At 36.9% G+C, this 14870-nt stretch overlaps 2 protein-coding genes across 2 annotated transcripts in view; both read left to right on the top strand.

The window, feature by feature from the left end:
- The window catches only part of LOC106079232 (WD repeat-containing protein on Y chromosome-like), a 49599-nt gene extending 44915 nt beyond the window's left edge, over positions 1-4684 (top strand). The window contains exons 24-26 of the mRNA XM_056021135.1: positions 88-291; positions 2398-2526; positions 4562-4684. Of these exons, the coding sequence (XP_055877110.1) occupies positions 88-291; positions 2398-2526; positions 4562-4684 (456 nt within the window). The remainder of the gene's footprint in view (positions 1-87; positions 292-2397; positions 2527-4561) is intronic.
- A 120-nt stretch (positions 4685-4804) lies between these two features.
- LOC106055779 (uncharacterized) lies at positions 4805-13173 on the top strand. Its single transcript, XM_056019779.1, has 4 exons — positions 4805-4910; positions 9744-9758; positions 10646-10727; positions 12383-13173. Exons 3-4 carry the CDS (start codon positions 10654-10656, stop codon positions 12894-12896), a joined length of 588 nt encoding a protein of 195 aa, XP_055875754.1. The 5' UTR covers positions 4805-4910; positions 9744-9758; positions 10646-10653; the 3' UTR covers positions 12897-13173.
- Positions 13174-14870: the final 1697 nt, after the last annotated feature.

Raw genomic sequence — 14870 nt, forward strand, 5'->3', positions numbered from 1 at the left:
ATTCACTAATAGTACCACTAATGACTTGCTTACTTTATTCACTAATAGTACCTATTATTGCTTGTTTACTTTCCAACCAAATGAAAGGAAAAACTCCTGGAAGAGAACAAAGCCAAGCTGAAGGCTGAGAGATCAGCTCGAGGTGAACCAGAAAGTGAGGAGTCCTTGGCTAACAATGACCGCTACGTCAGTAAAATTCTGGGTAAATATTACGTGCCCAGGCGCCGTTATAAAGGACCAATGGACCTGAAAGAGCAAGGCTTTCCTCCACTCGTCATCTTCAAAGGAAGGGTAACTCTCATTCATATCTTTTCATTTCAAGTCAACTCTTTATAAGCCATGTCAATCAGCTGCTGTCTTTGATCAGTAAAGGTTAACTCCTGGATAAAGAGAACCAAACTGTGACGCTGCGATACACCACATATAAGTAACGAGAACAAATCATACCAATATTTCCAACCATTACAACCCTTACACATCTAAATACCTAATATCATACCGCCATTCTCTCAACTCTTATCCTATAGTTTCTCCCTATCCCAAAGACACACGCAAAATAAAATAATCCACTAAACATACGCACCAAAACAAAAATACAACAAAAAAAAAACAAAACCTTTCAGACTAATTAGAGAGACAATGAGTCTAAACACGCGCTGAATCACGAATGGCAAGCTGCAATGGCCATGAACAAATTAAAATTCTCATACTGAAACGAGAAAAAGTAAAGATGTAATGACGCCACAGACTCAGATCCAAATTAATGAGAAAAAAAGTTCTACGAGTTAAAAACAAAAACAAAATAGATCAGAAAAACCAAACCACTAAAAATAAGTATTCCAACTCCTAGCTAACATTCCTGTACCACATTGAGCGCCAAAACGTTCTGCTCTGCTCGTACCATCTCCCCTTTCACTACATACCCCCCACTTTGTGTCATGGGGTTAAAAGATTCATGTCTATAGATTAAACATTGAATATTTTAAAATCTAGCATAAAGTAAAAAAAAAAAAAAAAGTAAAGTTCCCCTTTCAGACCTTGTGATCTTTAGGGCAGATAATGTAAATAGTCATCTGTTTCTGTGACCGATGGTTAACTAGGGTGTCATGTGGCCAGCACAATGATCAACAGCATAACTGTCTTAAAATCTTCTTATCATGTCTTGAAACCTACCTTTGCATTTCTTTAAATCTGCAATTGTATTGAAATCTAGCACAACTTTACACTGTTGTCTTTACATGTACCATTCACGTCTTTACATGTACCATTCACGTCTTTACATGTACCATTCACGTCTTTACATGTACCATTCACGTCTTTACATGTACCATTCACGTCTTTAAATCTACCATTGTTTCTTTCAATTGCCATACATGTCTTCTAATCTACATATGCATGTCTTTCAATTGCCATACATGTCTTCTAATCTACATATGCATGTCTTTCAATTGCAATACATGTCTTCTAATCTACATATGCATGTCTTTCAATTGCAATACATGTCTTCTAATCTACATATGCATGTCTTTCAATTGCCATACATGTCTTCTAATCTACATATGCATGTCTTTCAATTGCCATACATGTCTTCCAATCTACATATGCATGTCTTTCAATTGCCATACATGTCTTCTAATCTACATATGCATGTCTTTCAATTGCAATACATGTCTTCTAATCTACATATACATGTCTTTCAATTGCCATACATGTCTTCTAATCTACATATGCATGTCTTTCAATTGCCATACATGTCTTCTAATCTACATATGCATGTCTTTCAATTGCAATACATGTCTTCTAATCTACATATGCATGTCTTTCAATTGCAATACATGTCTTCTAATCTACATATGCATGTCTTTCAATTGCAATACATGTCTTCTAATCTACATATGCATGTCTTTCAATTGCCATACATGTCTTCCAATCTACATATGCATGTCTTTCAATTGCCACACATGTCTTCTAATCTACATATGCATGTCTTTCAATTGCAATACATGTCTTCTAATCTACATATGCATGTCTTTCAATTGCAATACATGTCTTCTAATCTACATATGCATGTCTTTCAATTGCAATACATGTCTTCTAATCTACATATACATGTCTTTCAATTGCCATACATGTCTTCTAATCTACATATGCATGTCTTTCAATTGCCATACATGTCTTCTAATCTACATATGCATGTCTTTCAATTGCAATACATGTCTTCTAATCTACATATGCATGTCTTTCAATTGCAATACATGTCTTCTAATCTACATATACATGTCTTTCAATTGCAATACATGTCTTCTAATCTACATATGCATGTCTTTCAATTGCAATACATGTCTTCTAATCTACATATACATGTCTTTCAATCTACTTATGTATGTGTCTCATAAGTGTGCACCTTACCAAACAACTCTACCCCGACCACTGTATCCAATGGAGCCTCTCTACAAACCTCCAACATTTTTTGACATCGATTCCAGGAGACCTCTTCAGTATAAAACTAGGAGACAGACCAGACATGTGAGTATGTGCTTTACACATGGCTAGATGACAGACCAGACATGCGAGTATGTGCTTTACACATGGCTAAATGACAGACCAGACATGCGAGTATGTGCTTTACACATGGCTAAATGACAGACCAGGCATGTGAGTATGTGCTTTACACATGGCTAGATGACAGACCAGGCATGTGAGTATGTGCTTTACACATGGCTAAATGACAGACCAGACATGTGAGTATGTGCTTTACACATGGCTAAATGACAGACCAGACATGCGAGTATGTGCTTTACACATGGCTAAATGACAGACCAGGCATGCGAGTATGTGCTTTACACATGGCTAAATGACAGACCAGACATGCGAGTATGTGCTTTACACATGGCTAAATGACAGACCAGGCATGTGAGTATGTGCTTTACACATGGCTAGATGACAGACCAGACATGCGAGTATGTGCTTTACACATGGCTAAATGACAGACCAGACATTCGAGTATGTGCTTTACACATGGCTAAATGACAGACCAGGCATGTTAGTATGTGCTTTACACATGGCTAAATGACAGACCAGACATTTGAGTATGTGCTTTACACATGGCTAAATGACAGACCAGGCATGCGAGTATGTGCTTTACACATGGCTAAATGACAGACCAGACATGTGAGTATGTGCTTTACACATGGCTTAATGACAGACCAGGCATGTGAGTATGTGCTTTACACATGGCTAGATGACAGACTAGACATGCGAGTATGTGCTTTACACATGGCTAAATGACAGACCAGACATGCGAGTATGTGCTTTACACATGGCTAAATGACAGACCAGGCATGTGAGTATGTGCTTTACACATGGCTAAATGACAGACCAGACATTTGAGTATGTGCTTTACACATGGCTAAATGACAGACCAGGCATGCGAGTATGTGCTTTACACATGGCTAAATGACAGACCAGACATGCGAGTATGTGCTTTACACATGGCTAAATGACAGACCAGGCATGTGAGTATGTGCTTTACACATGGCTAGATGACAGACCAGACATGCGAGTATGTGCTTTACACATGGCTAGATGACAGACCAGACATGCGAGTATGTGCTTTACACATGGCTAAATGACAGACCAGACATGCGAGTATGTGCTTTACACATGGCTAAATGACAGACCAGGCATGTGAGTATGTGCTTTACACATGGCTAGATGACAGACCAGACATCTGAGTATGTGCTTTACACATGGCTAGGAGACAGACCAGACATGCGAGTATGTGCTTTACACATGGCTAGGAGACATAGGTGAAAATGTGCTTTACGCGTGACTTGGTGCTCATTAGATAGTTTGTAATAAGCTGCAACTAAAACACTATTTCAGCTGTTAATATTTGAAAATGTTTTATATTGGCTAGAATAAGTTCAAAATATTTTCTTTAGTTTTAAATATTGTTGGGAAAAGGGAAAAAAAGTTAGAGAATGGCTTGAATTACAAGAATATATTTCAACAAGATTGTTTAAATAAAGAAAGCCAATAAATTAGATTTCGATCTATATTTACAGTAAGCATATCATTAGAACACGTCCTCCTGGGAACCACTGCCCAGTTACCAGTTCTTTACAGTGACGTGTTAATAGACACGGAAAGTGTTTTATCTATCCACAGAGTATTTCATCGTACGTTTTTAATTTACCCAAACACTCAGCCTATTCTCTAATGAACCTAATTAGTAAAAAAAAAAGCAGTTGTTAGTAGCTATCGAGAGAATTCTATCAGCTTATTTAGAAAAGAGTATTAAAACGGATGCTGTGGTGTTGTTTGTGTCACGTTTTGCTATTCAATAACGTAACATAGTCAATCCATTCAGATATTTGAGTATTAAGTTTCAACTGTTTCACCCTTCTCATGGAGCAATGCATGGTTTCCTAAACATTTGATTTCTACGAACCAGCCTGAACTTTGTCACTCCGGTCGATAGTCTCACTGAATGTCACTCTGGTAGATAGTCTCACTGAATGCACTGCTAGTATAACCCTAACCTAATGTTTCCAAGCAGATGATGAATATCTTCAACCAAATCTGTGGGGATCCAATCAGATATGCACAAAACAGTCGCAGCCAGTCAGGTTCAAGTTGGGCCTCAACACCAACAAAAAGGGCTTCCCAAGGTTTGTGTTAGCTCTAGGTGCTGTGTGGTAGAGGTCTGTTTCTTATATTATTCAGTTCAGACGTTACTTCAAAAAAAGAAGAAAAGTCCTTCGCATTTCATGTGTCAATCTAGTCATGCATGTTAATGATGAATATCTTCAACCAAATCTGTGGGGATCCAATCAGATATGCACAAAACAGTCGCAGCCAGTCAGGTTCAAGTTGGGCCTCAACACCAACAAAAAGGGCTTCCCAAGGTTTGTGTTAGCTCTAGGTGCTGTGTGGTAGAGGTCTGTTTCTTATATTATTCAGTTCAGACGTTACTTCAAAAAAAGAAGAAAAGTCCTTCGCATTTCATGTGTCAATCTAGTCATGCATGTTAATGACTTCAACTCTGCTAAGTCGTTGGTTTTCCTGGCTGATTCAGGTAACCTATTACATTCTCTAATGGCACTAGGGAAGAAAGAGGACTTGTATGAATTATTTCTAGCGTATAAGAAATAAGAAATGTGCCTGTATCTTTGTGTTATTCTTAGTATTGCATTAGGTTTTGTTTTTCTATTTATAAACTATGGTTTCTTCGATGTTTTGTGTGTGTGTGTGTGTTGATGGATAGAGGTTTGTGTTGTGTTGTGTGTGTGTGTTGATTGGTAGAGGTCTGTGTTTTGTGTCTGTTTGTTGATTGGTAGAAGTCTGTGTTGTGTTCTGTGTGCGTGTGTTGATTGGTAGAAATATGTGCGTGTGGCACGCGCCAGTGCCTCGTTTGGCAGACTTCCAGAACGTGCGGCCACGGAGAAGATACAGCATATCTACAAAAACTAAACTTTGACAATGATGTAGTCCTACTCTCCCTTCAGAGTCCTGACTTTATATTCCAACCACACACACAAAAAAAAAAAAGCTAAACTCATTCCACATTGTAAAAAGTGTGTACACGTTATTTCTCCGACACCCAATCTCGGGTCAAGTTTTTACAATTACTTTTACCTTATAAAACAAGAATTAAATAAAAGTAACTATTTGCTAAATTGACTATTTGTGACGAAATGTTAATAAGTTATTATTTGGCTTGTTTATTTATGTCTAGGGGAAATTTTATTAATTTTATCCCGCTCACATATAAGATTTTGTACAGGCACACCGCAACTAACAGTAAGAACAGACCAATATTATAAGTTCATAAATAAAAATAATTTAATGAATGAAAGTTTACAAAAGAAAATGATCAAATAAAATTATAATTAAGAAATGAAATGAAGGTGCTAATATCTAACATAACTGCTCATCATGGATTGCTAATTGGTGAGTGATTGGAAGAGAAGATTGTTCCTATGTCTGGCTACTTATATGCTTAGCTGCTAGCCCGTGGGTCGTCTTCTGGCGGTCGTAAGACTGGCACTCAGAAGGATGAGTCATCCGGCCCTGTCTTAGGACGTCGGCTCGGGATGTTCTCTATGCTGTAGGCAAGCTGGCTCTAGTGTGAAGCCGTTGCCTGTTTAGTAGTAGAGAGGGTTGGTGCTGCAGACTAAGTTGTAGTGGGACGATCTCTCAGCTCTAGCTCGTAGAGAGCCGTGCTAACTCAACACCAGTTTATCTTCTGCTGCGAAGGTCGCTCTAATCTGTCGGCATTAGGCAATAGCTATTGGGCAGTGGACAGTTTGGGCCGGGTACTGGGCAGATGATACTGGGCAGTATAAGGCACTGTGGACACTGGGCAATATTTTAAGGCCGAGGACAGTAGGCAATGCCTTCTTGCTAATAGGTATATAATTGGGGGGGGGGGGTCTGGTGTGGTCTGCTCCGGTTACAGCTTTGGGTGGAGATCTGGTAGTTATAGCAGTCGGGTGTAGCAATCGTGTGTAGCAATCGGGGGTAGCAACCAGACTGGGGATAAGACAGACAATTAGGAACCTCCTAAAGGCATAGAACAGGGAGTCCCATATGCCTTGCATTCATTCAGATGCAAGCATGGGTATCAATACCAATAGGGCATTTAAGACAATTAGTTAAAAAATCTTAATGCATGCGCATATAACTCAATAACAAAAGGATATAAGTAAGATAACCACAATAAATGTGCTATTGCACAACGTAGGATGATACTAGTCAAGATTCATCCATCAAATTTGATTACGACTATAAGTAATCAGTTATAGTAAAATGGGGAATGAGCATTGTATTTACTAAAGGATAAGATGAAAATAAAATATTAGGGATATGGCTACAGTAATAAGGGTTTGATATAGTTAATCAAAATTACATTCATCCAAGGAATTATAAGTTCACAAGGGTGGGAGACATAATAACATGTATGAGGGATATACAACAGAAATGTGAAATAATTAATTTCACATGGGCTCTGTAAGTTTAGAGCACTGCGATCTAAATTCTTAGACAGTACTTAGATTCACTAAAGGGTATTGTTTACACCAATCACTAAAATACAGTAATGGATGACACATAACAAATTAAATGTGATAACTATAGTTTCAAATGTAGACAACCATAGCGGCATTAATAATACTATGTGAAGATATAGCATCGACATAAAATAGTACAAGATACATACATAATAAAGTCATAATGTAATGACGGGGAACGTGGTTGTGTACTAATGTGTACTCACACATTCCTATAAGATAAAATGAGTATAGTAAAATATTTACACTTACCCGTTTGTCCCTAATGAAACCTCACAACTAAACTTCCTAACAGAGGAGACTGTATGAATCCTAGCGGGCCTAACTTGGAATGCTTTGGTCTCTCTCTATATATAGATGGGACTTTTCGTTTAACGGGTGGGGAAGAAAGCTAGCTGATTTACTCACATGTATCGATGTACCGGAGATGTCAGGCGTCAGGTCAGATTTATGGTCAATATTCGTTGCCTACCGTGAGAGTAAAGTCTTAAGCGAATATGTATCTGTCCAGCCCGAGTGCAATGCTATTCTTAGAGCGATGTGTATCCTGCGGGGGGGGGGGGGGGGGGGATAGGTGTGAAAAGTTATTAGGCCGCGGCGTGTAGCGCTGGTGCAGCGACTTATTGTGTGCTGGTCACCTGTCCAGCGGTCAATAATTAAAAGTTAGCCCAAGAGAAGCTGGTTAATGTTTTACGTCGAGATTTGTCCCGTGAGAAACAGTGCGAGGGGAGATAAATCCTAAAAGAATTTAGTTATGGGTGGACAAGAAAATAATTGTTTTAAGTTAAAAATTAAAGTTTCTCACGGTTTGCTGGGAAAAACTCAAATGAACTTTTGCATGCAAGTTTCGTATCGTCACACTATTGTAATTATTTTATTTGTTTGGTATTGAACAAAGGAAATAAATGGTTCTTGACAGATGTGGTGGTATACGTGTAATTAGTCCAGGGGCGGACTGGGTGTCGAAATCGCCCCGGGCTTGTCTATACAATCCGGCCCACAAATTATGTGCCACATGATGGCCATTCCATTATATGTGTCCTCAAGAGCATTGTGTAAAGTTTAATATTGCATCGAAAGTAGTTAGCTAAATGAATAACTTATTAGATAATTTTGAAACTATCCGATAAGTGTTCCTTTTAATGAGAATATTATCAAATCTGAAAACACTTTATTGGCATTCATGCGGCCCTTTCGGTGGCCCTACCAGCCCAACTGGGTACCGGCCCACCGGGCATTTGAATTAGTCCCATTTATCCAAAATGTACTTAAAATTTAGAAACTAACAATAAATAAATATAAAACCTTCAATAGCACTTCGCTGGCACAGTGATTAGTTTGTTGGCTTGTGAAGATCTGAAGCCCACGAGTTTGACTTCAAGTCTTACACCTTTTTTTAAAAATAAAATGTATTTAAAAAGCGATAAAGCGATCACGCTCACATTCAGAGAAACGTCTTTTCACCGCTCATCTGGTCCAGACAAGTGATTGGATCATAGCGCATGGAGCAAACTAAAAGCATGAGATCGTGCTAAAAACACTGATAAACATATTTCTAATCGTACAGATTTTTATTATAAGTCTAGATCTTAACAAACTTGATGATTGATCCAAACTAAAATTGATACAATACGCTTTATATATGCTTTGTTTTTGTTTTTTTAAAGTATTATTGTAATGTCTTTATTTACTGAGTAATTCATTTTTAGCGGCCCCCGAAAGGGGAAAAGACGCTATTAGTTTTGTGCGAAACGTCTGTCTGTCTGTCCGTCCGTCCCGTTTAGATCTCGTAAACTAGAAAAGATATTGAAAATCCGACATCACAATATTTTAGACCATTCATAGTTCTGATGCAACGGCTACTTTTTATTTTTTCTGAAAGCGAAAAATCTAATTTTTTAAATCAGTTATGCAAGCAGTTTATTAAAGAGAAAAAGCTAATTAGTAGGCATTATAAGTTAGACCTAATTTAAAATGAATAGTAATCTTATAAACTTCATTTTTATGAACATTTTTTTTTAATTGTGGAAGTTTTTTTTTTTTTTTTTTTTTTTTAAGGATTCGAATAAGAGATTGAGCCTTTTCAAAACAATTGGATCAATTATAAGACATCAGTTAGGCCAAGGGAGGCGCGGTGGCTGAGCGGTAAAGCGCTTGGCTTCCGAACTGGGGGTCCGGGTTCAAATCCTGGTGAAGACTGGGATTTTCAACTTTGGAATCTTTGGGCGCCTCTGAGTCCACTCAGCTCTAATGGGTACCTGACATTAGTTGGGGAAAAGTTTAGACGGTTGGTCGTTGTGCTGGCTACATGACACCCTCGCTAATCGTAGGCAACAAAAACAGATGAACTTTACATCATCTGTCCTATAGACCACAAGGTCTAAAAGGGGAACTAGTTAGACCAGGTTCACATCTAACTTTACATTCACTTTCACCTATCCTTTGATCTGCGGGACCGTTGGGGCACTACACAAGATCTGTTAACCTTCTTTCTCCATTCTTATCTCTCATTTGTCTTTGATATAATTTCATTTGCATGTTCTTTCTGAAAATATTGAAGCCTGCCTGGGTGGACCTTTTTGGGGGCCGATTTTGAGTTTCCACACAAACTGTCTTTTGTAACCTTGTTATATTTAAAATAGTATCATTATATTTGTATACCGTCCACAGCGCTGGCATCGAAATGTAAGTAAATAAGTAGCAATATCAAAGTTTTAAAATAGTTGGATAAAATTTGAATTTAGTTTGTACATCATCTTCATCGATTCAATTTGAATTCTTACTTTTGTGGGTAAAGACAGCTGGTTGTCATGGTGACCAATAGACACCGAGGTTAAAAGATGGAAGATTGGAAGTATTTTTTCAAACATTACTCTCTCGTGCTTTTACATTGCCAACGGCATGTGTGACAACGTCATCATTAGGAATGGAATTGTATGCAGCACCGATGCGGTATATTTTTAATTGTAGCTCTCTACCCGCCCCCCCCCCCCGCCTACTTTAGATGGTAACGTCTGTTTTATTTCGTAAGAGATTTTCTGTTTTCGTTGAGACTTCTGAGTGGGTGGAACCTGGGTGGACACTCGAAACAGCTCTAACGATTTTTTCTAGAAATTAGATACTCGCTGTATCATCGGGAATTACTAGCTCGTTGGCCACACTAGGAAAACTCAATATTGACCGTTATAATTTTGAAGGTATAAATGGAAAGAAATTTAAATTTGCCTCGAGAACGAGAAAATATTTATCTTGAACGGACTTCTACAGATTTGGGTATTTTCAGGTTCATGGAAGAGTTGAATAACTGAATGTTCATGAACATTAAGCGCATGGTCTAGATCTCAAGGCCTATCCGTGGAATATTATAAAGTGTAGTAGGTCTATAGTATTCTATACATTCGCTTAACCAGGATTGTTTCTCGGAGAGAAGAGGGGAAGGAATTGGGGGATGTAGAAAATGTTCCCTTGTTTTTGTTCATTAATCTCACATTCATGAATTGTTCAGAGAAAAACCAATCGCTCTAGAAGTTGTTTAATGGAGGTATGTTTTTATTTCTTGTTAATTGCTATAGCCGACACAATGGATCAGAACTCCAATTTGGACGAGGAGTCTAAAAAAGGTCTGGACAGATCTGCAAACCAAAGTCCGGAAAGGTAGAATACATTTAACAAATAAAGAAAAGAATAATCTTAACTAATTTGTGATATATATAAATTTAGTATCTTCAGTGAAGAATCTATTAAGACAGAGTTATCTGCTCGAAGCTCAAGATTTGCTCATCCTGAGACTAAACGTGTTTGGTTCTTGAATCATGGAAGTAAACTGTGGACTCAAATTAATCAAACAAATTCATTCTTGTGAAGTAGTCGTTTGGTTCAGCTTTTGTCCAACATTTCATGATCTTTTCAATAACAAAACATCCAACTTCGCTTATAAAATACAGACATTCCTCGTGTGTTCATCTAGTCATGGATGTAAAATAAGAGACTTAAACTGCTAAGTTAATGTTTTTCCTGGCTGATTCAAGCAACCCATTCCATGCTCAAATGAAACTAGAGAAGAAGGAACATTTTGTCCTAACATATGAAATAAGAAATATGCCTTTATCTTTATGTTTTACTGGGTATTTTATAGGTTATGTTTTTGTATTTGTAAGTTAGGGTTCTGTGTTTTATGTGTTTTAGCGTGTCTTGAAGAATATCTAAATTGAGTGATTTTACTCATGGTGTTACTCTAGTCAGATGTGAATATTCGTTTGTTATAAATCTTACGACTGTAACATACACAAATTCTAATGTTGTTCTAACGAATGTTAAATAGCAATTAAGTTTTAAGTTCGAGCTTGTTAGTTTTGCAGAATTTCTTTTGATTTTATAATTTTTTTCAAATAATTTCGTCAATATGAGATTACATAATTACTTTTGATGAATCAGGCCTTATAACACTTAGATATTTGCGTGTTTAGGCTGTAGAACAGGAAGAACATGTTTACCATAAATATTGTTCTTTTCTTTTCCTTATAACCTTGACCCAAAAAAGTTGAACTAAAATAGTTTACAGTTGGAGATGAGTCTTTAGTGAGTTAGTCACCACGAAGCTTATATCAACTCATTCATTCTGTCAGTCTGGGGGACAATCTTGGTCACTCCCACTTCCCATTGTCTTATCAAGCTGAACTATTGCACAATTATTCCTTGTCAATGACAACATATAAATCAATTTTAAAAACTCAAACAATAGTTAATAAATTAATCGTAATTAATTAAATGTTTTATATAGAAAATGTACCTTCCATTTGTATAAGTCCTTGAACAGCAGCTGGCTAACATGTCTGCAGCTCATTGGGGTTCACGACACACATTTGGAATACAGACTTGAACAAAAAATGGCTTTTGAAACGGTAGAACTGGAACCTTGTGTCAGATACCCCCTCCCCCCCCCATTGTTCACAAAAATGATTGGCATAAGCATAAACAATGTGCGCTAAACAAAAACAATGTGCATACTCTAGTCCAATGGCACACATTTATTATTGTTGGTCTAGCTCTATTAAAAATTATGCACATGATGGATTCGAAATAATTCATGACTTGTCTGCTAGATTGAACACCTGACTTGTCTGCTAGATTGAACACCTGACTTGTCTGCTTTATTGAACACCTGACTTGTCTGCTTTATTGAACACCTGACTAGTCTGCTGAATTGAACACATGACTTTTCTGCTAGACTGAACACTTTAATGCAAACCTTTCTATAATTTATGCGTTTCTTTCTATTTCTCAACTACACATCATTGTATATCCATCAGGAAACTTCTGTTTGAGGTCAGTAACACGGGGACAATGATCAGTTCTATCACTACTGACGGCTCAAGTCAGCACAGCTTCAGTACCAGTTCTGATGAAGGCATGATCTATCAGCCATCAGCGCCCCTACATAAGAAGACTCAGGACGTTGCGGGCCGACTGTGGAGCCCGCGCTTTCCAGGAGAAGGGCGTCTCATTCGTGACAAACTCAACACAAGGGAGCCACTGTCCAGTGATTCTGAGGAGGACCACTTTCTCAGCTCAAGCAGCAAAGCGCAGTTCTCACCTCATTTCATGGACCGCGCCCTCTTGTACAACCCCCACATCGACAGTGATGAGACCGATAGTGACGTGGAGATGAATTATCCTGGTCTATGTCTTTACAGGCCCGACTCTGACCTCAATGCTACAGGCCTCGTCAACCCCATCAACACCTCTTCTGACATGAAGTTGCCTTCCATCAGTCAAACGAATTCTAGAAGTAGTTTAAAAATCAAGTATTCTCATCTTTTATAAACTGTTGCTATGGGGACTTTTTTTGTTCTAAATCTCAAGTCACACATGCACACATGTATATTAGAAACTAAATATATAAGAATTATCCAGCAATATGTATTAGTCATTTTTTTTATACACGATACAATGTTTCAATAAAGGATACAGAGTTTAAATAAGCAATAAAGTGTTGAAATAAGGCATACATTGCTTCAATAAATAATACATTATTTAAATAAGAGATCAATGCAAATGTAGGATCATATATCTCAATTAAAAATTGACAATGTTAAATTCAAATTCTTTTATTTTTTATTGTGTTGAAAAAAAAATCATTTGCGGCTTTTTAGTCTTTTCAAATAATGTTTTATCCATCTTTCCTAGGTCATGTTTTTACTTTAAAAAAATAGGGATCGCATTTTTTAAATTTTTGTTTGTTGTATTATATTAATTTTAAAGTTTTGTCAAAGTACCCAAGTGGATCTACATTTCTACGTATAGATGATTAGGTAGATTATTTTATTGTTGTTTATAGCTTATAGATCTAGCCATATTGTTGTATATATCTGTAGATCTTATCGAAGACAAGCCTTATTGGCTAGCTTAGAGCATCTCCAGCTTTCTGTTGAAGACAAGCCTTATTGGCTAGCTTAGAGCATCTCCAGCTTTCTGTTGAAGACAAGCCTTATTGGCTAGCTTAGAGCATCTCCAGCTTTCTGTTGAAAACAAGCCTTATTGGCTAGCTTAGAGCATCTCCAGCTTTCTGTTGGTCTGCCTGCTGAACAGTTTGGACACGTTCTTTAGATCAAGCAGTTTTTCTTTTACCCGACTAAAGAAGAATCAATAAAAAAAAACAATTACCTAATTAACTATTGATAATTAATCATTGTGTTAGGTATCTCAAACAAGGAAAAGAAATTGTACTTCATATAAACTGAATTAGTCCCCTTTATAGGTCGCCGCTTTAGAATGTTGGCTTGAGGAGGCTTGAGTCATGAATTCGAATTCAGGTCTTTTGAAATGCTTTTAAAAAACGATTTACAGTGAGATTCACCCAGACACCATTTCTTACTCCCCTCCCCCCATTTACCAACTAGTCTATTGAAGTGATAAAATTAGAGCGTATTGGGAAAGGTAAAAGCATGAAATAGCGTCAAACAAAAACAATTGGTAAAAATATTTCTAATCGCACAGTTTTATTGTTGGTCTTGAATAGTGTAGATCAATAGAATCTTGACTCACACGACTGATCTAAACTAATAACATTGTATGCATTGTATTCCTGATATATCATTCATTTTGATCGAGATATAATGGTTTAGTGAGATATGTATCTAGATCTGAATTTATGATATAGATAAACTGTACCATAAAGAAATAATCCTTTGTAATAAATGTTTTATGGACATAGAAAAACAACATTTAATTGAGCATTTTAATAATTAATATAATTAGAAATGAAAAAATATATTTTATAATGAGCCAATAATATTTTTCCATTGTGACCTTAGGTGCTACATTTTGTGTTACCAATGTGCGCATCCTTCAATGAAGACAAACTTACTTTATACAAAGACAAATCTCCCCTAAAGTCTAGTATAAAACATGGGGGGGGGGGTATTTCTAGGACAAAACTGATTGCATCTTTAAACTTCAACGGTTCCCTTTCGCAAAGCAAAAAAAAAAAAAAAAAGTTGCCGTTCCATCAGAAAATTGTAAGATCTAAAACATCTCGATATTGGTTTTTCAATAACTTGGGCGAGGGATGGACAGACAGACACCACAAAACTATTAGCGGCTTTTCCTCTTTCGGAGCCAATAAAAAAGAAACATTAATTCTTAACTAATGAATTTTTTTTTAATCGAATATAATTAAAATAATAATCTTTATTGTCCGTAAGAAAATTTGTCTTACATTTTGTGCATTACACTAAACAAAACATTAAAACTATAAAAAAAGACAAAATGTACATTCACACCAGACTCACTTATAAT

Source organism: Biomphalaria glabrata, chromosome 2, assembly GCF_947242115.1.
Source record: "Biomphalaria glabrata chromosome 2, xgBioGlab47.1, whole genome shotgun sequence".
NCBI classification, from domain to species: Eukaryota; Metazoa; Mollusca; class Gastropoda; family Planorbidae; genus Biomphalaria; species Biomphalaria glabrata.

What these genes read in the sequence shown, in the direction of transcription:
- LOC106055779 (XM_056019779.1), top strand. Translation starts at nt 10,654, where the DNA reads ATGGATCAGAACTCCAATTTGGACGAGGAGTCTAAAAAAGGTCTGGAC. An exon ending in GCAAACCAAAGTCCGGAAAG is followed by an intron (nt 10,728 to 12,382) that starts GTAGAATACATT and finishes TATATCCATCAG; the next exon opens with GAAACTTCTGTTTGAGGTCA.